At 44.4% G+C, this 27,586-nt stretch overlaps 1 protein-coding gene across 1 annotated transcript in view; it reads left to right on the top strand.

Moving 5' to 3' along the window:
- Window positions 1–27,586, top strand: part of GSG1L (GSG1 like) — a 290,811-nt gene that overhangs the window by 254,868 nt on the left and 8,357 nt on the right. The window contains exon 4 of the mRNA XM_044304130.1: window positions 26,575–26,686. Coding sequence (XP_044160065.1) covers window positions 26,575–26,686 — 112 coding nt within the window. The remainder of the gene's footprint in view (window positions 1–26,574; window positions 26,687–27,586) is intronic.

Below are 27,586 nucleotides of genomic sequence, written 5' to 3'. Positions count from 1 at the left end.
GGGCAAGCTGCGCCTGTCACCAAGTGCATTTAACCCTCAATGGTGTGGTTGTTTTTTGGCTAAAGCCTACATCAGGGTGAAGCTGTCACACCAAGTGCATTTAACCAGCAATAGTCTGTTCATTTTTTGGCCATATACAAAATCAGGGGCAAGCTGCGCCTGTCACCAAGTGCATTTAACCCTCAATGGTGTGGTTGTTTTTTGGCTAAAGCCTACATCAGGGTGAAGCTGTCACACCAAGTGCATTTAACCAGCAATAGTCTGTTCATTTTTTGGCCATATACAAAATCAGGGGCAAGCTGCGCCTGTCACCAAGTGCATTTAACCCTCAATGGTGTGGTTGTTTTTTGGCTAAAGCCTACATCAGGGTGAAGCTGTCACACCAAGTGCATTTAACCAGCAATAGTCTGTTCATTTTTTGGCCATATACAAAATCAGGGGCAAGCTGCGCCTGTCACCAAGTGCATTTAACCCTCAATGGTGTGGTTGTTTTCTGGCTAAAGCCTACATCAGGGTGAAGCTGTCACACCAAGTGCATTTAACCAGCAATAGTCTGTTTATTTTTTGGCCATATACTACATCAGGGGCAAGCTGCGCCCGTCACCAAGTGCATTTAACCCTCAGTAGTGTGGTTGGTCAAGCTGTGACACCAAGTGCATTTAACCAGCAATAGTCTGTTCATTTTTTGGCCATATACTACATCAGGGGCAAGCTGCGCCCGTCACCAAGTGCATTTAACCAGCAATAGTGTGGTTATTTTTTGGCCATATCCCAGTCTAATTCTGTCACTAAATCCATACCGGTCACCCAGCGCCTAAATACTAGGCCTCAAATTTATATCCCGCTAAATCTCTCGTTACCGCTGTCCTGTTGTAGCTGGGAAAGTTATTTAGTGTCCGTCAAAGCACATTTTTTGTTCTGGGTTGAAGTACAATTCCCAATTTAGCAATTTCATAATTTAGTGGTTTCTGCTATATCAGAGCTATTTGAAATCTATCCCTAAAAGGGTATATAATATTCAAGGTGCACATTGGGTCATTCAGAATAACTTCACACACACCCGCTACTGTGTATTTCCAAGTCTAATTCTGTCACTAAACCCATACCTGTCACCCAGCGCCTAAATACTAGGCCTCAAATTTATATCCTGCTAAATCTCTCGTTACCGCTGTACTGTTGTTGCTTGGAAAGATATTTAGTGTCCGTCAAAGCACATTTTTTGTTCTGGGTTGAAGTACAATTCCCAATTTAGCAATTTCATAATTTAGTGGTTTCTGCTATATCAGAGCTATTTGAAATCTATCCCTAAAAGGGTATATAATATTCAAGGTGCACATTGGGTCATTCAGAATAACTTCACACACACCCGCTACTGTGTATTTTCAAGTCTAATTCTGTCACTAAACCCATACCTGTCACCCAGCGCCTAAATACTAGGCCTCAAATTTATATCCTGCTAAATCTCTCGTTACCGCTGTCCTGTTGTAGCTGGGAAAGTTATTTAGTGTCCGTCAAAGCACATTTTTTCTTCTGGGTTGAAATACAATTCCCAATTTAGCAATTTCATAATTTAGTGGTTTCTGCTATATCAGAGCTATTTGAAATCTATCCCTAAAAGGGTAGATCATATTGAAGGTGCACATAGGGTCATTCAGAATAACTTCACACACACCCGCTACTGTGTATTTCCAAGTCTAATTCTGTCACTAAACCCATACCTGTCACCCAGCGCCTAAATACTAGGCCTCAAATTTATATCCCGCTAAATCTCTCGTTACCGCTGTCCTGTTGTAGCTGGGAAAGTTATTTAGTGTCCGTCAAAGCACATTTTTTGTTCTGGGTTGAAGTACAATTCCCAATTTAGCAATTTCATAATTTAGTGGTTTCTGCTATATCAGAGCTATTTGAAATCTATCCCTAAAAGGGTATATAATATTCAAGGTGCACATTGGGTCATTCAGAATAACTTCACACACACCCGCTACTGTGTATTTCCAAGTCTAATTCTGTCACTAAACCCATACCTGTCACCCAGCGCCTAAATACTAGGCCTCAAATTTATATCCTGCTAAATCTCTCGTTACCGCTGTACTGTTGTTGCTTGGAAAGATATTTAGTGTCCGTCAAAGCACATTTTTTGTTCTGGGTTGAAGTACAATTCCCAATTTAGCAATTTCATAATTTAGTGGTTTCTGCTATATCAGAGCTATTTGAAATCTATCCCTAAAAGGGTATATAATATTCAAGGTGCACATTGGGTCATTCAGAATAACTTCACACACACCCGCTACTGTGTATTTTCAAGTCTAATTCTGTCACTAAACCCATACCTGTCACCCAGCGCCTAAATACTAGGCCTCAAATTTATATCCTGCTAAATCTCTCGTTACCGCTGTCCTGTTGTAGCTGGGAAAGTTATTTAGTGTCCGTCAAAGCACATTTTTTCTTCTGGGTTGAAATACAATTCCCAATTTAGCAATTTCATAATTTAGTGGTTTCTGCTATATCAGAGCTATTTGAAATCTATCCCTAAAAGGGTAGATCATATTGAAGGTGCACATAGGGTCATTCAGAATAACTTCACACACACCCGCTACTGTGTATTTCCAAGTCTAATTCTGTCACTAAACCCATACCTGTCACCCAGCGCCTAAATACTAGGCCTCAAATTTATATCCCGCTAAATCTCTCGTTACCGCTGTCCTGTTGTAGCTGGGAAAGTTATTTAGTGTCCGTCAAAGCACATTTTTTGTTCTGGGTTGAAGTACAATTCCCAATTTAGCAATTTCATAATTTAGTGGTTTCTGCTATATCAGAGCTATTTGAAATCTATCCCTAAAAGGGTATATAATATTCAAGGTGCACATTGGGTCATTCAGAATAACTTCACACACACCCGCTACTGTGTATTTCCAAGTCTAATTCTGTCACTAAACCCATACCTGTCACCCAGCGCCTAAATACTAGGCCTCAAATTTATATCCTGCTAAATCTCTCGTTACCGCTGTACTGTTGTTGCTTGGAAAGATATTTAGTGTCCGTCAAAGCACATTTTTTGTTCTGGGTTGAAGTACAATTCCCAATTTAGCAATTTCATAATTTAGTGGTTTCTGCTATATCAGAGCTATTTGAAATCTATCCCTAAAAGGGTATATAATATTCAAGGTGCACATTGGGTCATTCAGAATAACTTCACACACACCCGCTACTGTGTATTTTCAAGTCTAATTCTGTCACTAAACCCATACCTGTCACCCAGCGCCTAAATACTAGGCCTCAAATTTATATCCTGCTAAATCTCTCGTTACCGCTGTACTGTTGTTGCTTGGAAAGATATTTAGTGTCCGTCAAAGCACATTTTTTGTTCTGGGTTGAAGTACAATTCCCAATTTAGCAATTTCATAATTTAGTGGTTTCTGCTATATCAGAGCTATTTGAAATCTATCCCTAAAAGGGTATATAATATTCAAGGTGCACATTGGGTCATTCAGAATAACTTCACACACACCCGCTACTGTGTATTTTCAAGTCTAATTCTGTCACTAAACCCATACCTGTCACCCAGCGCCTAAATACTAGGCCTCAAATTTATATCCTGCTAAATCTCTCGTTACCGCTGTACTGTTGTTGCTTGGAAAGATATTTAGTGTCCGTCAAAGCACATTTTTTGTTCTGGGTTGAAGTACAATTCCCAATTTAGCAATTTCATAATTTAGTGGTTTCTGCTATATCAGAGCTATTTGAAATCTATCCCTAAAAGGGTATATAATATTCAAGGTGCACATTGGGTCATTCAGAATAACTTCACACACACCCGCTACTGTGTATTTCCAAGTCTAATTCTGTCACTAAACCCATACCTGTCACCCAGCGCCTAAATACTAGGCCTCAAATTTATATCCTGCTAAATCTCTCGTTACCGCTGTACTGTTGTTGCTTGGAAAGATATTTAGTGTCCGTCAAAGCACATTTTTTGTTCTGGGTTGAAGTACAATTCCCAATTTAGCAATTTCATAATTTAGTGGTTTCTGCTATATCAGAGCTATTTGAAATCTATCCCTAAAAGGGTATATAATATTCAAGGTGCACATTGGGTCATTCAGAATAACTTCACACACACCCGCTACTGTGTATTTTCAAGTCTAATTCTGTCACTAAACCCATACCTGTCACCCAGCGCCTAAATACTAGGCCTCAAATTTATATCCTGCTAAATCTCTCGTTACCGCTGTCCTGTTGTAGCTGGGAAAGTTATTTAGTGTCCGTCAAAGCACATTTTTTCTTCTGGGTTGAAATACAATTCCCAATTTAGCAATTTCATAATTTAGTGGTTTCTGCTATATCAGAGCTATTTGAAATCTATCCCTAAAAGGGTAGATCATATTGAAGGTGCACATAGGGTCATTCAGAATAACTTCACACACACCCGCTACTGTGTATTTCCAAGTCTAATTCTGTCACTAAACCCATACCTGTCACCCAGCGCCTAAATACTAGGCCTCAAATTTATATCCCTGCTAAATCTCTCGTTACCGCTGTCCTGTTGTAGCTGGGAAAGTTATTTAGTGTCCGTCAAAGCACATTTTTTGTTCTGGGTTGAAGTACAATTCCCAATTTAGCAATTTCATAATTTAGTGGTTTCTGCTATATCAGAGCTATTTGAAATCTATCCCTAAAAGGGTATATAATATTCAAGGTGCACATTGGGTCATTCAGAATAACTTCACACACACCCGCTACTGTGTATTTCCAAGTCTAATTCTGTCACTAAACCCATACCTGTCACCCAGCGCCTAAATACTAGGCCTCAAATTTATATCCTGCTAAATCTCTCGTTACCGCTGTCCTGTTGTAGCTGGGAAAGTTATTTAGTGTCCGTCAAAGCACATTTTTTGTTCTGGGTTGAAGTACAATTCCCAATTTAGCAATTTCATAATTTAGTGGTTTCTGCTATATCAGAGCTATTTGAAATCTATCCCTAAAAGGGTATATAATATTCAAGGTGCACATTGGGTCATTCAGAATAACTTCACACACACCCGCTACTGTGTATTTCCAAGTCTAATTCTGTCACTAAACCCATACCTGTCACCCAGCGCCTAAATACTAGGCCTCAAATTTATATCCTGCTAAATCTCTCGTTACCGCTGTACTGTTGTTGCTTGGCAAGATATTTAGTGTCCGTCAAAGCACATTTCTTGTTCTGGGTTGAAGTACAATTCCCAATTTAGCAATTTCATAATTTAGTGGTTTCTGCTATATCAGAGCTATTTGAAATCTATCCCTAAAAGGGTAGATCATATTGAAGGTGCACATAGGGTCATTCAGAATAACTTCACACACACGCTTCTGTGCATTTCCAAGTCTAATTCTGTCACTAAATCCATACCGGTCACCCAGCGCCTAAATACTAGGCCTCAAATTTATATCCCGCTGAATTTGAATACAATACATTGGGCCAAATAATATATTTGTTGTTGTGGTGAACCATAACAATGAGAAAAACATCTAGTAAGGGACGCGGACGTGGACATGGTCGTGGTGGTGTTAGTGGACCCTCTGGTGCTGGGAGAGGACGTGGCCGTTCTGCCACATCCACACGTCCTAGTGTACCAACTACCTCAGGTCCCAGTAGCCGCCAGAATTTACAGCGATATATGGTGGGGCCCAATGCCGTTCTAAGGATGGTAAGGCCTGAGCAGGTACAGGCATTAGTCAATTGGGTGGCCGACAGTGGATCCAGCACGTTCACATTATCTCCCACCCAGTCTTCTGCAGAAAGCGCACAGATGGCGCCTGAAAACCAACCCCATCAGTCTGTCACATCACCCCCATGCATACCAGGGAAACTGTCTCAGCCTCAAGTTATGCAGCAGTCTCTTATGCTGTTTGAAGACTCCGCTGGCAGGGTTTCCCAAGGGCATCCACCTAGCCCTTCCCCAGCGGTGAAAGACATAGAATGCACTGACGCACAACCACTTATGTTTCCTGATGATGAGGACATGGGAATACCACCTCAGCATGTCTCTGATGATGACGAAACACAGGTGCCAACTGCTGCGTCTTTCTGCAGTGTGCAGACTGAACAGGAGGTCAGGGATCAAGACTGGGTGGAAGACGATGCAGGGGACGATGAGGTCCTAGACCCCACATGGAATGAAGGTCGTGCCACTGACTTTCACAGTTCGGAGGAAGAGGCAGTGGTGAGACCGAGCCAACAGCGTAGCAAAAGAGGGAGCAGTGGGCAAAAGCAGAACACCCGCCGCCAAGAGACTCCGCCTGCTACTGACCGCCGCCATCTGGGACCGAGCACCCCAAAGGCAGCTTCAAGGAGTTCCCTGGCATGGCACTTCTTCAAACAATGTGCTGACGACAAGACCCGAGTGGTTTGCACGCTGTGCCATCAGAGCCTGAAGCGAGGTATTAACGTTCTGAACCTGAGCACAACCTGCATGACCAGGCACCTGCATGCAAAGCATGAACTGCAGTGGAGTAAACACCTTAAAACCAAGGAAGTCACTCAGGCTCCCCCTGCTACCTCTTCTGCTGCTGCCGCCTCGGCCTCTTCCTCCGCCTCTGGAGGAACGTTGGCACCTGCCGCCCAGCAAACAGGGGATGTACCACCACCACCACCACCACCACCTCCGTCACCAAGCGTCTCAACCATGTCACACGCCAGCGTTCAGCTCTCCATCTCACAAACATTTGATAGAAAGCGTAAATTCCCACCTAGCCACCCTCGATCCCTGGCCCTGAATGCCAGCATTTCTAAACTACTGGCCTATGAAATGCTGTCATTTAGGCTGGTGGACACAGACAGCTTCAAACAGCTCATGTCGCTTGCTGTCCCACAGTATGTTGTTCCCAGCCGGCACTACTTCTCCAAGAGAGCCGTGCCTTCCCTGCACAACCAAGTATCCGATAAAATCAAGTGTGCACTGCGCAACGCCATCTGTAGCAAGGTCCACCTAACCACAGATACGTGGACCAGTAAGCACGGCCAGGGACGCTATATCTCCCTAACTGCACACTGGGTAAATGTAGTGGCAGCTGGGCCCCAGGCGGAGAGCTGTTTGGCGCACGTCCTTCCGCCGCCAAGGATCGCAGGGCAACATTCTTTGCCTCCTGTTGCCACCTCCTCCTTCTCGGCTTCCTCCTCCTCTTCTTCCACCTGCTCATCCAGTCAGCCACACACCTTCACCACCAACTTCAGCACAGCCCGGGGTAAACGTCAGCAGGCCATTCTGAAACTCATATGTTTGGGGGACAGGCCCCACACCGCACAGGAGTTGTGGCGGGGTATTGAACAACAGACCGACGAGTGGTTGCTGCCGGTGAGCCTCAAGCCCGGCCTGGTGGTGTGTGATAATGGGCGAAATCTCGTTGCAGCTCTGGGACTAGCCAATTTGACGCACATCCCTTGCTTGGCGCATGTGCTGAATTTGGTGGTGCAGAAGTTCATTCACAACTACCCCGACATGTCAGAGCTGCTGCATAAAGTGCGGGCCGTCTGTTCGCGCTTCCGGCGTTCACATCCTGCCGCTGCTCGCCTGTCTGCGCTACAGCGTAACTTCGGCCTTCCCGCTCACCGCCTCATATGCGACGTGCCCACCAGGTGGAACTCCACCTTGCACATGCTGGACAGACTGTGCGAGCAGCAGCAGGCCATAGTGGAGTTTCAGCTGCAGCACGCACGGGTCAGTCGCACTACAGAACAGCACCACTTCACCACCAATGACTGGGCCTCCATGCGAGACCTGTGTGCCCTGTTGCGCTGTTTCGAGTACTCCACCAACATGGCCAGTGGCGATGACACCGTTATCAGCGTTACAATACCACTTCTATGTCTCCTTGAGAAAACACTTAGGGCGATGATGGAAGAGGAGGTGGCCCAGGAGGAGGAGGAGGAGGAAGAGGGGTCATTTTTAGCACTTTCAGGCCAGTCTCTTCGAAGTGACTCAGAGGGAGGTTTTTGGCAACAGCAGAGGCCAGGTACAAATGTGGCCAGCCAGGGCCCACTACTGGAGGACGAGGAGGACGAGGATGAGGAGGAGGTGGAGGAGGATGAGGATGAAGCATGGTCACAGCGGGGTGGCACCCAACGCAGCTCGGGTCCATCACTGGTGCGTGGCTGGGGGGAAAGGCAGGACGATGACGATACGCCTCCCACAGAGGACAGCTTGTCCTTACCCCTGGGCAGCCTGGCACACATGAGCGACTACATGCTGCAGTGCCTGCGCAACGACAGCAGAGTTGCCCACATTTTAACCTGTGCGGACTACTGGGTTGCCACCCTGCTGGATCCACGCTACAAAGACAATGTGCCCACCTTACTTCCTGCACTGGAGCGTGATAGGAAGATGCGCGAGTACAAGCGCACGTTGGTAGACGCGCTACTGAGAGCATTCCCAAATGTCACAGGGGAACAAGTGGAAGCCCAAGGCCAAGGCAGAGGAGGAGCAAGAGGTCGCCAAGGCAGCTGTGTCACGGCCAGCTCCTCTGAGGGCAGGGTTAGCATGGCAGAGATGTGGAAAACTTTTGTCAACACGCCACAGCTAACTGCACCACCACCTGATACGCAACGTGTTAGCAGGAGGCAACATTTCACTAACATGGTGGAACAGTACGTGTGCACACCCCTCCACGTACTGACTGATGGTTCGGCCCCATTCAACTTCTGGGTCTCTAAATTGTCCACGTGGCCAGAGCTAGCCTTTTATGCCTTGGAGGTGCTGGCCTGCCCGGCAGCCAGCGTTTTGTCTGAACGTGTATTCAGCACGGCAGGGGGCGTCATTACAGACAAACGCAGCCGCCTGTCTACAGCCAATGTGGACAAGCTGACGTTCATAAAAATGAACCAGGCATGGATCCCACAGGACCTGTCCGTCCCTTGTCCAGATTAGACATTAACTACCTCCCCATAACCATATATTATTGGACTCCAGGGCACTTCCTCATTCAATCCTATTTTTATTTTCATTTTACCATTATATTGCAAGGCTACCCAAAGTTGAATGAACCTCTCCTCTGCCTGTGTGCTAGGCCTAAATATATGCCAATGGATTGTTGCAGTGGTGGCTGACGTGAAGCCTCATTCTCTGCTATGACATGCAGACTGATTCTCTGGTGACATGAAGCCAGATTGTCTGTTACGGGACCTCTCTCCTCTGCCTGGGTGCTGGGCCTGAATTTATGACAATGGACTGTTGCAGTGGTGGGTGACGTGAAGCCTGATTCTCTGCTATGACATGCAGACTGATTCTCTGGTGACATGAAGCCAGATCCTCTGTTACGGGACCTCTCTCCTCTGCCTGGGTGCTGGGCCTAAATTTATGAAAATGGACTGTTGCAGTGGTGGGTGACGTGAAGCCTCATTCTCTGCTATGACATGAAGACTGATTCTCTGCTGACATGAAGCCAGATCCTCTGTTACGGGACCTCTCTCCTCTGCCTGGGTGCTGGGCCTAAATATCTGACAATGGACTGTTGCATTGGTGGCTGACGTGAAGCCTGATTCTCTGCTATGATATGAAGACTGATTCTCTGCTGACATGAAGCCAGATTGTCTGTTACGGGACCTCTCTCCTCTGCCTGTGTGCTAGGCCTAAATATATGCCAATGGATTGTTGCAGTGGTGGCTGACGTGAAGCCTGATTCTCTGCTATGACATGCAGACTGATTCTCTGGTGACATGAAGCCAGATCCTCTGTTACGGGACCTCTCTCCTCTGCCTGGGTGCTGGGCCTAAATTTATGAAAATGGACTGTTGCAGTGGTGGGTGACGTGAAGCCTCATTCTCTGCTATGACATGCAGACTGATTCTCTGCTGACATGAAGCCAGATTGTCTGTTACGGGACCTCTCTCCTCTGCCTGTGTGCTAGGCCTAAATATATGCCAATGGATTGTTGCAGTGGTGGCTGACGTGAAGCCTGATTCTCTGCTATGACATGCAGACTGATTCTCTGGTGACATGAAGCCAGATCCTCTGTTACGGGACCTCTCTCCTCTGCCTGGGTGCTGGGCCTAAATATCTGACAATGGACTGTTGCATTGGTGGCTGACGTGAAGCCTGATTCTCTGCTATGATATGAAGACTGATTCTCTGCTGACATGAAGCCAGATTGTCTGTTACGGGACCTCTCTCCTCTGCCTGTGTGCTAGGCCTAAATATATGCCAATGGATTGTTGCAGTGGTGGCTGACGTGAAGCCTGATTCTCTGCTATGACATGCAGACTGATTCTCTGGTGACATGAAGCCAGATCCTCTGTTACGGGACCTCTCTCCTCTGCCTGGGTGCTGGGCCTAAATTTATGAAAATGGACTGTTGCAGTGGTGGGTGACGTGAAGCCTGATTCTCTGCTATGACATGCAGACTGATTCTCTGGTGACATGAAGCCAGATCCTCTGTTACGGGACCTCTCTCCTCTGCCTGGGTGCTGGGCCTAAATTTATGAAAATGGACTGTTGCAGTGGTGGGTGACGTGAAGCCTCATTCTCTGCTATGACATGCAGACTGATTCTCTGCTGACATGAAGCCAGATTGTCTGTTACGGGACCTCTCTCCTCTGCCTGGGTGCTGGGCCTGAATTTATGACAATGGACTGTTGCAGTGGTGGCTGACGTGAAGCCTGATTCTCTGCTATGATATGAAGACTGATTCTCTGCTGACATGAAGCCAGATTGTCTGTTACGGGACCTCTCTCCTCTGCCTGGGTGCCGGGGCCTAAATATCTGAGAATGGACTGTTCCAGTGGTGGGTAACGGGAAGCCAGATTCTCTGCTATGATATGAAGACTGATTCTCTGCTGACATGAAGCCAGATTGTCTGTTACGGGACCTCTCTCCTCTGCCTGGGTGCTGGGCCTAAATTTATGAAAATGGACTATTACAGTGGTGGGTGACGTGAAGCCTGATTCTCTGCTATGACATGAAGACTGATTCTCTGCTGACATGAAGCCAGATTGTCTGTTACGGGACCTCTCTCCTCTGCCTGGGTGCCGGGGCCTAAATATCTGAGAATGGACTGTTCCAGTGGTGGGTGACGGGAAGCCAGATTCTCTGCTATGGAACCTCTCTCCAATTGATTTTGGTTAATTTTTATTTATTTAATTTTTATTTTAATTAATTTCCCTATCCACATTTGTTTGCAGGGGATTTACCTACATGTTGCTGCCTTTTGCAGCCCTCTAGCCCTTTCCTGGGCTGTTTTACAGCCGTTTTAGTGCCGAAAAGTTCGGGTCCCCATTGACTTCAATGGGGTTCGGGTTCGGGACGAAGTTCGGATCGGGTTCGGATCCCGAACCCGAACATTTCCGGGATGTTCGGCCGAACTTCTCGAACCCGAACATCCAGGTGTTCGCTCAACTCTAGTCACAGAGAATAGCTAACAAACTATACTGAATGGCAAGGGAATTAACTACATTAAAGTCCTTTCCCTAAGCATACGGTAATAACAAAGAGCACAGGCGGCTTAGCTGTGTTAAAGTCCATCACCTAGCATAATGTCCAAACAAACAATGGCTTTGGGGCTCAAGTACATGAGAATCTTTAGCAATGACAAACAGTCACATTGTTGCTCAAATGCATTAGAGCAGGCATGCTCAACCTGTGGCCCTCCAGCTGTTTCAAAACTACAACTCCCAGCATTCTCGAACTGCCTACAGCTATTAACCTACAGCAGGGCATTGTGGGAGTTGTAGTTTTACAACAGCTGGAGGGCCGCAGGTTGAGCATCCCTGCATTAGAGTCCTTAGCAATAGGTCCCAACTTTAAACATTGCAATAAATTTCAGCACTTGGGTAATGTGGGAATCTTTTCCCTGGGTGCCTCAATTTAATGATGCAAAACTTTAAGAACAAAGAGCTGTAGTTCATCAGAGTCTTTTCTCTGGGTACATAGTTTAAAATGGTGCAAATATCTCAGGTATTAGGGCCCAACCTTAGAAGGAAAGGTTGTGCAATGGCACCTCTTGGATATAAAGTGTTAACTAGAGATTAGCACATTTTTTAAAAGTTTGATTCGCCAGTTTCGGGAAAAATTTGGTTCGAGCCGAATAAATTTGAGGTGAATTACATAAAAAAAATCTATTTCCTGGCTGCTGAGAGCCTTTATAGTGATGTAGAACTCTGTGCCTTGTAGTAACACGCATAGGGAGTCTGCTTTGGTAGTGAAACAATACTGTGAGTCTGTATGACATGCAGATGACAGGCGTCGCTCTTAGTGCCCTTTTACATGAGCGAGTTTTCCCGCAAGGGTGCAATGCGTGATGTGAGCACAAAGCACCCGCACTGAATCCTGACCCATTCATTTTGCTTGTAAAATGGTGCGAGTTTCACTGAACGCACCGTGAACTAATCTGTCACGCTGGTGTGAAAGAGGCCTTAAAATCACTGCACACTTCACTTATTTGGACAGTCAAGGGGCCAAATAACTCAAGTATGAACTCAGCCTTACAGGTCGATGTTAGCACCAAGAAGAAGTGCACACCTTTTACGCTGTCGCCAGCTGATTCCACATCGATGTCCCCCCTGACATGATGGAGACAATGTCAGTAGTACTTTTGTGTTGACCTCACTGATTCATTTGCCCTTCCTCTAATCCGTCAGAACAATAAACCCCAAAAAACTGATCCTGTCTGTGGAGCATACGCTTTCACTTGGTCAGGATTTGCTCATCAGTATTGCTAAAGCCCCCCCCCCCCCCCCAAAAAAAAAAACAGGAGTAGATGTAAAATAGAGATGACAAGTGCAAAGAATATTTGCATGTCTTCTGTGTTTTGTACCCACTCCTGCTTTTGGCTACCAATTCTGATGAGACCATACAGGCCTTACAGCTGCTACACAGACAGGATCCATTGTGTGTCTCATCTTTCCTTCCTTCTGACAGATCAGAAGAAAGGTCAAATAAATGATGATGTCAGACAGGCTGAAAGCCAAAATAGTGGACCAGTCATGAAGTGGGGAGGGTGGGAACAGCATGAGAAGTCCACAGAGTGGACCTATGACATAGTGGTGAGGTGGAAGCAGCATGAGGAAACCACAGAGTGGCAAGGTGACATAGTGTGGAGATGGCAGCAGAAGGACACCAAAGAGTGGCAAGGTGACATAGTGTGGATATGGCAGCAGCAGGAGGAGACCACAGAGTGGCACAGTGACATAGTGTGGAAATGGCAGCAGCAGAAGGAGACCACAGAGTGGCATGGTGACATAGTGTGGATAATGCAACAGCAGGAGGAGACCACAGAGTGGCAAGGTGACATAGTGTGGAGATGGCAGCAGCATGAGGACATCACAGAGTGGGAAAGTGACATAGTGTGGAGATGGCAGCAGCAGGAGGAGACCGCAGAGTGGCAAGGTGACATAATGTGGAGATGGCAGTAACAGTACCAGCAGCATCAGGAGGATACCACAGAGTGGCAAGGTGACATAATGTGGAGAAGGTAGTAGCAGCTGCAGCATCAGGAGGATACCACAGAGTGGCAAGGTGACATAGTCTGGAGATGGCAGCTGCATCAGGAGACCACAAAGTGACCCGGTTAACAGAGTGGGGCGGTGGGTGGCAATATCAGTACCCGCTGACGAAGGTGGGTGAAATAAGGAGCACTTTGCATTAGATGTGTGGCATCAGGCTGGTTTCAGCATCAAAGTAGTAGCTGAGGCAGGTAATAAGAAAAAAACGGTCTCTTGTATCAAAGTGTTGGTGTCGCACCATGGATGATCTAGTCTGATGCATCAGGAATTGGTGGTTGGAAATCATGGCTGATCCACGCCTGATTCATCTTGACAAAGGTCAGTCTCTCCATATTTTGGGTAGACAGGTGAGTTCTAATTGGGGTAACTATGGCCCCCCTGACATACTAAACACCTGCTCTGATGCCACACTACTGGCCGGACAGGACAGCTTTTCCAGAGAAAACAAATTTGCGGCCACAAATCCAGTTTGGCTGCCCAGTAGTCCTGCTCCAGGTCTACCTGCTGCTGCTTGTGAGTGGTAATGAGTGGGAGGTGCCATATTCGATTTCACTATATTTCACGAATATTCAATTGAATATTCGTCTTATATTCGTCAAAATCTAATAATCTTTTTTATAGTAATTTTTTTTTGTCTCTTCTGAACTTCAGATTTGGAAAGAAATGACACTATAAAAAAAACGATAGCACTATATTAGCTAAATTGCAGTCTATATATGTATTTTATGAATATTCGCTATATTGCTATAACTTTGAATTTTAGAATATGACAAATATTCTAAAAAACGAAGTTATAACAATATAGCGAATATTTTTGTTATTTAGAATATTTGTAAAAAAAAAAATGTATATGAAAAAATGATTCCTTCCAGCTTAATTTGTTTGTGGGCCAATGACTCATTGGCCCACAATCTAGAAGCAGTGAAGGATCATGTTTTCAGATGTTTAAAATTGATGAATATTCGATATAGCGCTATATTCTAAATATTTGCAAATTCTCGAAGTTGTGATATTCGCTAAAAATATTCATTATTCGAATATTCACGCTCAACACTACTTGTGAGTAGTTTCTTCACTATGCGGGTGAAGAAAGCTACTCATCAGCGACTGCAGACTCAGGCTGCTGCTGATGGTACTGCTCCTGCCACCCCACCCTTCCCCAGCAGCCATGGCTGTGGAACGTGAGTGCAGAGGGCCCCCCGGTCAGACCTGCGAGAAGGATGGATGATGGCACAGATAGGCAGCGGCCAACTGACTACATAGGATGCCTCTGTAGTAGTTCAGTTTGTCCTCCCTCTCGGTGGGTGTAAAAAAGGCCCCCATTCTAGATCGGTAGCGAGGGTCCAACAAGGTGCAGAGCCAGATGTCATCCCTCTGCCGAATGGTGACAATTCGGCTGTCACTACGCAAGCAAGTGAGCATGCATCGGGCCATTTGTGCAATTGACTCAGAGGGACTCCCTGCCTCCATCTCCACTACATACTGCCACGGTGTGTACGGATCCTCTGTCTCGTCTTCCTCATCTCCCTGTAGCTCCTCTGGCTGCTCCTGATCCTCCTGTCCTGTCAGCTGAGTAGAAAACCCACCCATTTGGCTACACATTGCCTGTGCTCTAAAGTCCTCCTCCCCCTCCTCCTCTTTCAGTTCATCCCGCACAAGGCTCATGTGGCCGTGAGATCGAGGCGCTACGTCTCCTGTCCCCTGACCAACCATTGTTACCAGCATCTGTTCCAGGACATGAAGCAGTGGAATGACGTCATTCATCCCATAGTCCTGGCGACTGACAAATAACGTGGCGTCCTCAAAAGGCATGAGCAAACGGCAGGTGTCACGCATGAGCTGCCACTGGCTGACATCAAAGTTACACAGTGGAATACTCCTATCCACTTGCATCATCAAGAAATCGTTGATGGTCTTTCTCTGTTCGTATAATCGGTCCAACATATGGAGGGTGGATGCCATTCTGCCGCTGCAGCTCAAAGAGGGTGTGCTTTGTGGTATACGAATGGCTGAAGTGTATGCGAAGTTTCCTGACCATTTTTAGGATGTCTTGCAGATGGGTGATAGAATTCAGGAACCACTTGACAACCAGATTGAACACGACTGTCATGCAGGGTGCATGGCTCAGCCTTCCTTGACGCAGCGCCGACACCATGTTCATCCGGTTGTCGGTCAGCATGGTTCTGATTTTCAGTTGTCGCGGAGAAAGCCAGAATTCAATTTCTTAATGCATCACACAGAGCAGTTCATACCCTGTGTGACTCCGTTTGCCAAGGCAAACCAGGTGCAGAACAGCGTGACACCGCCTAGCCATGCACATGTGGTATGCTGGAAGGGCACTGTGAATTGTCCCTGCAGTGGAGGCTGAGTGAAGTACTTACATATATTTCTTGCAGTAATGAAATACGCCACTATACACTTCCACCCGAAATAACTGCAGCAGTGAACTGAGAATATATTTTTGGTTGGACTGAATTAGGCCACTATACATTTTGACCAGAAAAAAATTAAAGGGTGAAATGCTTATATATATATTTACAGTACTGAAATACGCCACTATACTATTTCACCAGAAATCACTGCAGCAGTGCACTGAGAATATATATTTCTTGTTGGACTGAATTAGACCACTATACACTTTGACCACAAAAAACTTAGAGTGAAGTGCTTATATATATTTCTTGCAGTAATGAAATGTGCCACTATAGGCTTTCACCTGAAATAACTGCAACAGTGCAGTGTATATATTTTTGTCTTTTTCTACTGAAATACTCCCCTATACGCTTTCAACAGAAATAACTGCAACAGTGCAGTGTGTATATATTTTTCTTATTTTACTGTAATATGCCCCTATACGCTTTCACCAGAAATAACTGCAACAGTGCAGTGCATATATTTTTATTATTTTTCTACTGAAATACTCCCCTATACGCTTTCAACAAAAATAACTGCAACAGTGCAGTGCGTATATATTTTTCTTTTTTTACTGTAATATGCCCCTATATTCTTTGACTAGAAATAGCTGCAACAGTACAGTGCGTATATATTTTTCTTGTTGTACTGTAATACGTTCCTATATGCTTTCAACAGAAATAACAGCTCATCAAGAGAATGCCAAGAGTGTGCAAAGCAGTAATCAAAGCAAAAGAATATGACATATTTTCAGTTGTTTCACACTTTTTTGTTATGTATATAATTCCACATGTGTTAATTCATAGTTTTGATGCCTTCAGTGTGAATCTACAATTTTCATAGTCATGAAAATAAAGAAAACTCTTTGAATGAGGTGTGTCCAAACTTTTGGTCTGTACTGTATGTAGTTACTAATAACATGATATTCCAGAATCAGTTACTATTAGACTGACTTACCCCATATTTAATAAGATTCAGCCCTTAGCAATTTCACTATTCAGTTAAGATGGCCGCCACTGCCCTCACCCTGAGACTAATCCCGCCTGCCCTCACTAGCCAGTAACAATAGCCCCCCAAAAGTGTCAGTAACCAGAGCCCTCCCCCCCTAAAGGGTTAATCTCCTGCAGCACAAAAGGGTCCTCTTACCACATGTTGCTTTCACTTATACACTGAGCAGATGGCAGATCTCCCTTCCCTGTTGTGCGCTGCTTCAACTCTGCATTTTCCAGCTCTGCTGAGTGAGGGAGCGTCTGCCAAGTGCAGGGACAGGGAGAAGTGCACACAGCCCAGGCACTGTTATCAGCTGCTGGGGAGGACCTGGCTTTAATAATTTACTTACAGTTCCTGGCTGTCAGTAATGTGACCCTGCACGCTGCGTGCTCCGTCCTTCAACAGATAGACGGACCATGCCTAGCAACCCTATTTTAAGCAAAGGTAAAAGTAGACAGTACAGGGAACAAAAATGTGGATAAAGAGGTAATTGAATACACAGTGAAAAGTTGAAATAGGGCCACCAAGGCGATATTAATCACCACAATCCAATACTCCAAAAAAAAAATATATATACGAAAGTTATCCTTTAAGGCCATCTGTCGACCAGCTGAAGCTCAACAGAAGATGGGTGTTGCAATAGGACAACTACCCAAAGCATAGTAGTGAATCAACAGAATCGCTTAAACAGAAGAAAATACGCCTTCTGGAGTGGCCCAGTCAGAGTCCTGACCTAAACCCAATTGAGATGCTGTGGCATGACCTCAAGAAAGCGATTCACACCAGACATTCCAAGAATATTGCTGAACTGAAACAGTTCTGTAAAGAGGAATGGTCAATAATTACTCCTGACTGTTTTGCACGTCTGATCTGCAACTACAGGAAACATTTGGTTGAAGTTATTGCTGCCAAAGGAGGTTCAACCAGTTATTAAATCAAAGGGTTCACATATTTTTTCCACCTGCACTGTGAATGTTCACACGGTGTGTTCAATAAAAACATTGTAACATTTAATTCTTTGTGTGTTATTAGTTTAAGCAGACTGTGATTGTCTATTGCTGTGACTTAGATGAAGATCAGATCACATTTTATGACCAATTTGTGCAGAAATCCATATCATTCCAAAGGGTTCACATACTTTTCTTGCAACTGTATGACACCCTTGGTTCCAAGGTGATGTTTATGGTGGGACTGACTGGATCATGTTGTCAGAGGTGTTGGTAGCACAAGAATTAAGGGTCCTGGGTCAGTTAAAGCCTCTGGCTTGGTGAGAGGTCCATATGTAAGAGCACACTCAGCAGTCACGCATTAAGCCATATGGCTCCACGACTGGAGCCTAGGCTTCCGGCCATACATCTTCTGGCCTGGCATGTTGGATGAGCTTTGGCAAATGGGTTACTGAAGCAGCAAAAGTACATGAACACCATCCACAGGGGTAAATTCCACCTGATCCTCTGGGTACAGACTGTGCATGTACATAATGAGGTATGGTGATCTCACCAACTTCTGGCACACTAGGAGTACTTCCATGGACTTGTCATCTTTCAGGAAGCCAAATCCATGGTCAACAGAGAACCAGCGGGCTCCAGAAATTTAGTCTAGTCCTCCGGTCATACATCTGCTGGCCTGGTAGGTTGGATAAGCTTTGGAAAATGGGTTATTCCAGCAGCAAAATGTGTATGAGGACCATCCACATGGGTAAATTCCACCTGATCCTGTACAGACTGTTCAAGAAGCCAAATTCACAGTCAACAGAGAACCAGCAGACTGTGTCTGATCTCCGGGACAGAGGTTGATCCATTATACGGATTATCTCTTCCCCCTACAGGATTAGCTCTTTCAGGGTGGCCTGCAATCCACCCCACTCAAGTCCAGTTGGGAATAGGCCTCAGTCTATGAAAAGTAACAGATGGCATAGCAATCCTCTTTGGCTAGGTGGTGCAGAAGATTCTCCAGCTGCAACCTCTACACCAGCCACAGTAATTCAGGTTCAAGACAGAAATCTTTGAACTTCATCTGAAGATCATCTTCCACAGGGATCTCAGTCTCACCCCCCCCCCCCCCCAGATAATCTTGGCCCAGTTTGGCCAGACACGTGCTCCCACCATCTTGTCTCCAACATGCAGGTAGCAAGGTCTCTTTCTGTCCCAAGTTGTATGCCGGAGGACTTCTGGCAACAGGAGGTGCTTCTTCTTGTGCTGAAAAGCTTTTCCTGAAAACCAAGGTTTGGTCAATGGTACCAGTACCCCAGGGACAGGAGTACACAGGCGACATGTCTGCTGCTGCTCTTTGCAGGGTGTTCATTCACTTTTTTTTGCTGCTAGTGAGGAACCCAGTACATACACATCCTTCTCTGCTCTTTGCAGGGTATTACCTTGCTGATTCCAGGATGGGACATATTCAATATGGCTGATTAACTTCTTGTGGGCCAGTGTACAGCCAATAGCAGGACTCTATTCCTTGAAAATAAGCTGTATGAATGATAACACCCACAATGAGTCTTTGCAACACATTGCAGCTATAGAATCCTTAAAGCAGTCAGTTTTAGCTTAACAAAGTCTCTTTAGGGTTAGTAACACAGTAATAAGGCCACTTGCCCAATAGGACACAGAGGATTTTGATCATGTTCATGATGCCAGATTCTTGCTGCAAGCCCTGGAGGAGCAGAGGATGGGAGTGGTAGTTGCTCTGTCTGCACAGAGAAACCTCACACCAATGCTACAAGGCAGTTACCGAAGGGTGCACCCTTTCTTTTCTCAGGGCACATCCTGATGTTGGGGCTTCTGCCTGATTGTAGTTGGGGGTGCCCTTGGTGTTATGAGTTTGGTATGGGTGTAAGGAAGGAGGTGTAGGTGCTGTGACCGGCGAATGGTGCTGGAGTCACTAACCAGGCCAGTTGTAGAAAATAGAAACTCCCTTTACTAAAGTGCAGAATAGGAGTTGGGGTACATTCAACAGTATCGAAACATTGTTCCAAACAATTTACAGTGTGTATCTTCTCTTATAGCAATGTATGGATATAAGCAAGGATGGGGCTTGTAGTACTCCTGTCCTCTATATCTCCAAAGTCTATTTCTCTCTGCAGAATCTAAGTCTGACAATAAGGTTCTTAAAAATGTGCCTGTAATTTCCAGCTGAGGCTACAGGATTATGATATTTTTGGCCAGAACATGTCAAAGTGTGGAAGGGTGTAGCAGCAATGTCCCTTTCACTGCAGCAAAGTCTTTACCAGCCTTAATACCTTATTGACTAACTCCAATGCTCAGCCATGCAGATTCTGGACATTTTAGTTCATTGATGGTGAACCTTTTACAGACTAAGTGCCCAAACTGCAACCCAAAACCCATTATTTATCGCAAAGTGCCAACACGGCAATTTAACCTAAATACTACAGTCCAATATAGTATATCTTCCATGTACATTATTATTTAGCTATAATAGCCTGCCTACATTCAGTGTCCTGACTGTGCTCTTCATAGAGCGCCCTGCGCTGATGAATGGCAGGAAAAGTCTAAGGCATATTGGTACACCATAGACTTTTTCCAGGGTGCGAGTGCCCACAGATAGGTCTCAGAGTGCTGCCTCTGGCACCCATGCTATAGGTTCGCCACCACTGTTCTAGTTCTTTATCTTTCTTTCTTCTGAAGTACTGTAAAGTAGAGATGGCTTTCATGATGTAAAGCTCCATGGAGTTAGCACAAGTAGCTCCTCTCACTTCCTCAGTTAACAGACCTAAGTCCATCACCTAGCTTCCTATAAGGGCAGAGTCAGGATTGTTAACCCTGACCAATCCATACCGTGCTATACTGGATTATACAATACATGAGAACATTATGTAATAAGAAACTACTTTGAAGGTACCCTATTCTGGGGTACTACATTTAAAATGTTTAACTTTTTTGCTTACTAATTATTTTAATATGTGTTCCTTCATTTTTTCATGTCTCCATATGAATCTGCAATATAGAAAATTAAAACAAAAAAAATGGGATGGAAAGGTGTGTGCAAACTCTTGATTGGTACTGTATGTTTAGCAGAGGTTTGATACCATGCACCAATGTCGATTAGCTGTTCTTCAGTAGCTGAAATCAATAAGCAGGCATTGTGGGACAATGCCCAGGGGGTCCTGTGACACCCCCATGTCGGCGATCGCAGCAAACCGCAGGTCAATTTAGACCTGCGGTTTGCTGCATTTCTGGGTTATTCAGGTCTCTGATGACCCAATAACCCGGAAAGGACGGTGATCGGTGGTGTGATAATACACGTTCATGCCACCTCTCAGGATCGCATCTGATTGGCTGGCAGGGAGGCTGGGCGGGCAGAGCAGCAAATTTGAAGTGCCTGAGCTCCTATCCCCGCTCATACCGGTTCGTGGAGCGGGAGAGAGTGGAGCTCCGGCTGTGCTGCCCAGAAAAAGTGATTTTTTTTTTTTTGTGCCATCAGGCACTATAGTCTGTAGGGACAGGTAGGCGATTTCGGCAGGGATAGTGAGGGATAGATAGGGGGGAAAGTTTTTTTCTTTCTAAAGCACTTTTAGCACCTTGATCAGGTGTCTGGGGTCCTTAGCTGTGTGACCCTCGACCCCCCCCCCAGGGGTGCTGCACCTTGCCCCCTCCTCCCCACACTATTTTGGGGGGAGAAATTTTTATAAATTTTTTTCAGTTCTTTTCTTTGCATGCGCTGACTGTGGCCGGCACTCTTTGCGTCTGGCCACTGTTAACGCATCGCCCACCTCACCCCACCCCACAGCGCATTTGTAACTTTCTTTTTATTTTTTCACACTTTTTTTGAATTTTTTTATTTTGTTTTTCTTTACTTTTTTTTTTTAGCTGTAAGGCAAAGTTCGCAAACAACCGTGCCCCCACACACACGCACACTGAATAAAGATTTATACGCACACACACACACACTCCCTTATGGCCCGCCAGACGTTCTTGGCCTAGGAGACATACGCCTGCTTGCCTCCGACTCAGAGAGTCCCAGTGAGGATGAGGATGACCCCACTTTCATTTTGTCATCCGCGTCCTCCTCATCATCTAGTGATGATGATGAGCCCCCAAGGCCGCGGAGATGCCACCAGGTGGATCAAGGGGACCGCCATGCCAGGGACCCTGTGGCCCACGCTAGTACGAGAAGCTCTGGGGCTCGTAATAGTTTTCCGGCCCACCAGATCAGTCCACCTGAGCCCCCTGCCAGTGAACTTGTCTGGTGTACCCCAGAGAATTTTGAGCCTGTGATTCCTGATTTTGTAGGCCAACCAGGAATCCAGATTTCCACAGTGGGCTTCACTGAATACGACTACTTTAGTCTTTTTTTCAGTGACCACTTTGTAAATCTGATGGTGGAGCAAACGAACCTGTATGCCCAACAGTTCGTTGCTCAACACCTGGGCTCCCTTTTGGCTAGGGCTGGTGGCTGGACTCCAGTCAGTGCAGCCGAGATGAGGATGTTTTGGGGCCTCGTGCTGCACATGGGCCTAGTAAAAAAAAACTGTGTCAGGCCGTACTGGAGTGGGGACGTCCTCTACCAGACCCCACTCTACAGTATGGCCATGACACGTACCCAGTTTAAGGCCATTCAGAAATGCCTGCATTATGCAGATAATGCAGCATGTCCCCCCCCCCCCCCCCCCAAAATCAGGCCAGTCATCGATCACTTGATGAGTCTCTCATTGCTTTCCAGGGGCGACTCATTTTCCGCCAGTATGTTCTTTCTAAGTGGGCGAGGTATGGTGTGAAGCTGTACAAACTTTGTGAGAGTACCTCAGAGTACACTTACAAGTTTTGTGTGTACGAGGGGCAATATTCCCTTATTCAACCCCCAGAATGTCCCCCCACTCTGGGTGTTAGCGGGAAACTTGTGTGGGACCTTATGAACCCACTGATAGACAAAGGGTTACCACCTGTACGTGGATAACTATTATATTAGTATCCCCTTGTTCCAGTCCCTTGTCGCCAGATCCACGTCCACTTGAGGGACCATGCGGAAAAATCTGCGAGGCCTACCCCTCCAGGTACCTGTCCCCAGGGGTGAGACCTGTGCCCTTACCAGTGGAAACCTGCTGCTGGTCAGATATAAGGACAAGAGGGATGTCCTTGTACTGTCCACAATTCACGGTAACGGCATTACCCCTGTCCCTGTGCGAGGTACCGCGGCAACAGTCCTCAAGCCCGATTGTATCGTCAACTACAATCGGTATATGGGAGGAGTTGATCTCTCTGATCAAGTCCTCAAGCAATATAACGCCATGCGCAAAACCCAGGCATGGTACAAAAAAGTTGCAGTCTACTTGGTGCAGATTGCCTTGTACAACTCTTTTGTACTGTCACAGAGTGCTGGCAACACAGTGAAATTCCTTCAGTTCTATGAGGCAGTCCTCAAGGCCCTGGTCTTTTCTGACCGGGAAAGAGCAGATCGGAGTACCTCGGGAACTGGAAGCGCCCGGATCGTCTCTGGTCTACACTTTCCAGGTGTGGTCCCCCATACTGGAAAGAATGGAGGGACCCAAAAAAGGTGCAGAGTGTGTCACAGGAGGGGGATACGAAAGGACACCACCACTCAGTGTGACACGTGCCCCGATCATCCGGGCCTCCGCATTATTGGTTGCTTCAGGGAGTATCACACTTCCATTGAGTACTAAATTTATAGTCCCCTTCCCCAATTTAGCCACTGACTATGGTTCTCAGATTTGAGACACCCAAAAATATATATTTTTTCCAAAAAATTATATTTAGTAAAACTAAAATAAATAAGAAAGTAGACATATTAGGTATCGCCCCATCTGTAAGAATCTTCTCTATAAACATTTCCCTATGACCTAACCCCCCAGATTAACCCGGTCAAAAATAAATAAATAAACGGTGCATAAAACCTTACATAACAAAAAGAGTAATAGCAAGTGATCAAAAAGTCATATAGCCTCCAAAATAGTGCCAATAAAACCGTCCCCTCATCCCACAAAAAATGAGCCCCTACTTAAGATAATCGGCTAAAAACTAAAAAAAAACTGACTCTTAGACTATGGAGAAACTAAAATGTTTTTTTTTGTTTATAAAAGGATAATATAGGGTAAAACCTAAATAAATGTAAAAAAGTAGACCTATTCAGTATCACCGTGTCCGTAAGAATCTCCTCTATAAAAATACCCCGTGATCTAATCCCCCAGATTAACACGGTCCAAAAAAATTAATTTTAAACGGTGCCAAAACAGCTATTTTTGGCAGATTTTCCATTTCAGGTAACAAAGCAAGGGTTAACAGCCAAACAAAACGTAATATTTATTACCCTGATTCTGTAGTTTACAGAAACGCCCCATATATGGTCGTAAACTGCTGTATGACCAAACGTCAGGGCGCAAAAGGAAAGAAACGACATATGGTATCTGGAAAGCAGATTTTGATGACCATTTTGTTTACACCATGTCCCATTTGAAGAACCCCTGATGAACCCCTAGAGTAGAAACTCCATAAAAGTGACCCCATCTAAGAAACTTCTCCCCTCAAGGTATGCAAAACTGATTTTACAAACTTTATTAACCCTTTAGGTGTTCCTCAACAGTTTATGGCAAATTAAGATGAAATTTCAAAATTTCTATTTTTGGTAACCTTACCTCACAAAAATGTAATATAGAGCAACTAAAAAACATATGTACCCTTAAAATAGTCCTAACAAAACCGCCACCTTATCCCGTAGTTTCCAAAATGGGGTCATGTCAAGGGGGCTTCAAGGGGGCTTCAAATGGGACATGGTGTAAATAAACTAGTCCATAAAAATCTGCCTTTCAAAAACCACACTGCGCTCCTTTCCCTCTACGCCTTGCCGTGTGGCCGTACAGTAGTGTACGACCACATATGGGGTGTTTCTGTAAACCGCAGGGTCAGGGCAAAAAATATAAAGTTTAGTTTGGCTGTTAACCCTTGCTTTGTTAGTGGAAAAAAATGGATTAAAATGGAAAATTTGACAAACAAATTGAAATTCTGAAATTTGATCTTCATTTGCCAATAACTCTTGTGGAGCACCTAAAGGGTTAACATAGTTTGTAAGATCAGTTTTGAATACCTTAAGGGGTGTAGTTTCCAAAATGGGGTCATTTTTAGGGAGTTTCTACTGTAGGGGTGCATCGGGGGGGCTTCAAATAGGACATGGTGTAAATAAACCAGTCTACCAAAATCTGCCTTCTAAAAACCACACTGCGCTCCTTTCCCTCTACGCCCTGCCGTGTGGCCGTACAGTAGTGTACGACCACATATGGGGTGTTTCTGTAAACCGCAGTCAGAGCAATAAATATAGAGTTTAGTTAGGCTGTTAACCCTTGCTTTGTTAGTGGAAAAAATTGATTAAAATGGAAAATTTGGCAAAAAATGTAAATTCAGAAATTTCATCTTCATTTGCCAATAACTCTTGCGGCGCACCTAAAGGGTTAATGATGTTTGAAAAATCAGTTTTGAATACCTTGAGGGGTGTAGTTTCTATAATTTGGTCATTTTTGAGTGGTTTCTATTATGTAAGCCTAACAAAGTGACTTCAGACCTGAACTGGTCCCTAAAAATTTCTGAAAAGTTTCAAGATTTGCTTCTAAACTTCTAAGCCTTGTAACACCCCCAAAAACTAAAATGTAATTCCCAAAATGATCCAAACATGAAAGTAGACATATGGGGAATGTAAAGTAATAACAATTTTTTGAGGTATTACTATGTATTATAGAAGTAAAGAAATTGAAACTTGCAAATTTGCTAATTTTTCCCAAATTTTGGTAAATTTGGTATTTTTTTTATAAATAGGAATGAATGTTTTTTTTTTTACTTCATTTTACCAGTGTCATGAAGTACAATATGTGACAAAAAAACAATCTCAGAATGGCCTGGATAAGTAAAAGCGTTTTAAAGTTATCACCACATAAAGTGACACTGGTCAGATTTGCAAAAAATGGCCTGGTCCTTAAGGTGAAATATGGCCATGTCCTTAAGGGGTTAAAAACAACAGATCATCCGACAGAAAATGAGCCCCTACAAAGCTCCATAGACATAACTTTAAAAAAAAAAGTTATGGGGGTCAAAATATGGCAATGAAAAGAGAAAAGAAAAATCAAAAGTTTTGTTTTTAAGTATTAAAACCGAAGAAAAACGGAACAAATATTGTATCACCGTAATTGTACTGAACTGGAGAACGAAGAGCACAAGGCAGTTTTATCGTATAGTGAATGCTGTAAAAACAAAACCCATGAGAATGTGGCAGAATTGCATTTTTTTTCCCAATTCCACCACATTTGTAATTTTTTGGACCACTACATGGCATGCAATATTAAAAGTATTAGAAAGTACAACTTGGCCCACAAAAAACTGAACTGAAAAATAAAAAGGTTATGGCTCCTGAAAGGCAAGGAGTGAGAAACAAAGACAGAAAATTGTGTTAAATATTTGCTTTTCAATATATTCTTTAAATAAAGCCTTTGAAACTCTTATCCTTGGAAAACAAAAGCATATTTTCTGTTCTGCTTTATAAATCTTCACTCACATTTGATAGAAAACATGTTGCTAATGAGTTTTTTTTTTTTGTTATTAATAGTTAATAAATATTACAGACTCAATGAATGATTCTGCTCTCTATGCTATGTACCCATGGGAAGCACAGTTTTGCCTGATGGACATATTATGGATGTGAAGAAGATGTCTTATTAATGTTTTTTTTTTTCTCACTTGCAGGTCTTCTTGGTATGGTGGCTCACATGATGTACACTCAAGTCCTTCAAGTTACTGTGAGTTTAGGACCTGAAGACTGGAGACCGCATTCGTGGGATTATGGGTGGTCTTTCTGGTAGGTATCAATGCAATACCATTTGTAGGATTTATATTTAAAAGTAGATATGTGGAGGACATATCATTTTCATATACAAGCAGCAAATTAGGGTAGATCCAAAGGTTTTCATTTTGTCAGTCTTAAAAATCTATAACTATAGACTAAGGTTATGTTTAGTGATGAGCGAATATCATATTTTGAAGTTCGCATGCGGGTTCGTGTGGGGGTGTTTACCGAATTGCGTTATGGATTTCGTTACCACGGACCATAACGCAATTCCATGATGGAATGCATAACGGAATGCCTTTAGAGACATTCCGTTATTCATTGCGTCATAATAGAAGTCTATAGCCTGCATAACGGATCCTTCTGATTAACGTTATGCTTGAGTCCTCTCATGCATAACAGAAACCAGACTTATTTGTTATGCAGGCCATAGACTTCTATTATGATGGAATGAATAACGGAATTGCGTTATGATCTGTGGTAATAGAATCCATAACGCAATTCAGTAAATACGAACCCGCACACTAACTTCAAAATAAGAAATTCGCTCATCCCTAGTTATGCTGAGGTGCATGTAAAACCATTTGAAAACCACCTTGGAAAAATGTGATTTGATGTGCTTTTCAGTTTGGTTGCAGGTGAAATACATTTACTTAATACAAATTAAAAAAAACTCATGAAATCTCATCTGATGTGGTTTGGTGGTGTTTGGACCACACCTGAATTGCTACATGTAAACATACCCTTAGTGATGTGCTCCCATAAAGACACAGTTTTCACTGAAGCAGTAATATTAAAGGGGTTTCTGGGAATAATGATATTTTAACAAGTGCCTGCAGCCTGCCACCTGAAACAGAAGATTCATACTTACCAGCTCCATGCCGCTCAAGTCCTCAGTGCAGCCTCCACTGT

This window comes from Bufo gargarizans, chromosome 8, assembly GCF_014858855.1.
Source record: "Bufo gargarizans isolate SCDJY-AF-19 chromosome 8, ASM1485885v1, whole genome shotgun sequence".
Lineage (NCBI taxonomy): Eukaryota > Metazoa > Chordata > Amphibia > Anura > Bufonidae > Bufo > Bufo gargarizans.
The sequence above is the reverse complement of the archived record's forward strand: the minus strand, read 5'-3'. Positions and strand labels throughout refer to the sequence as shown.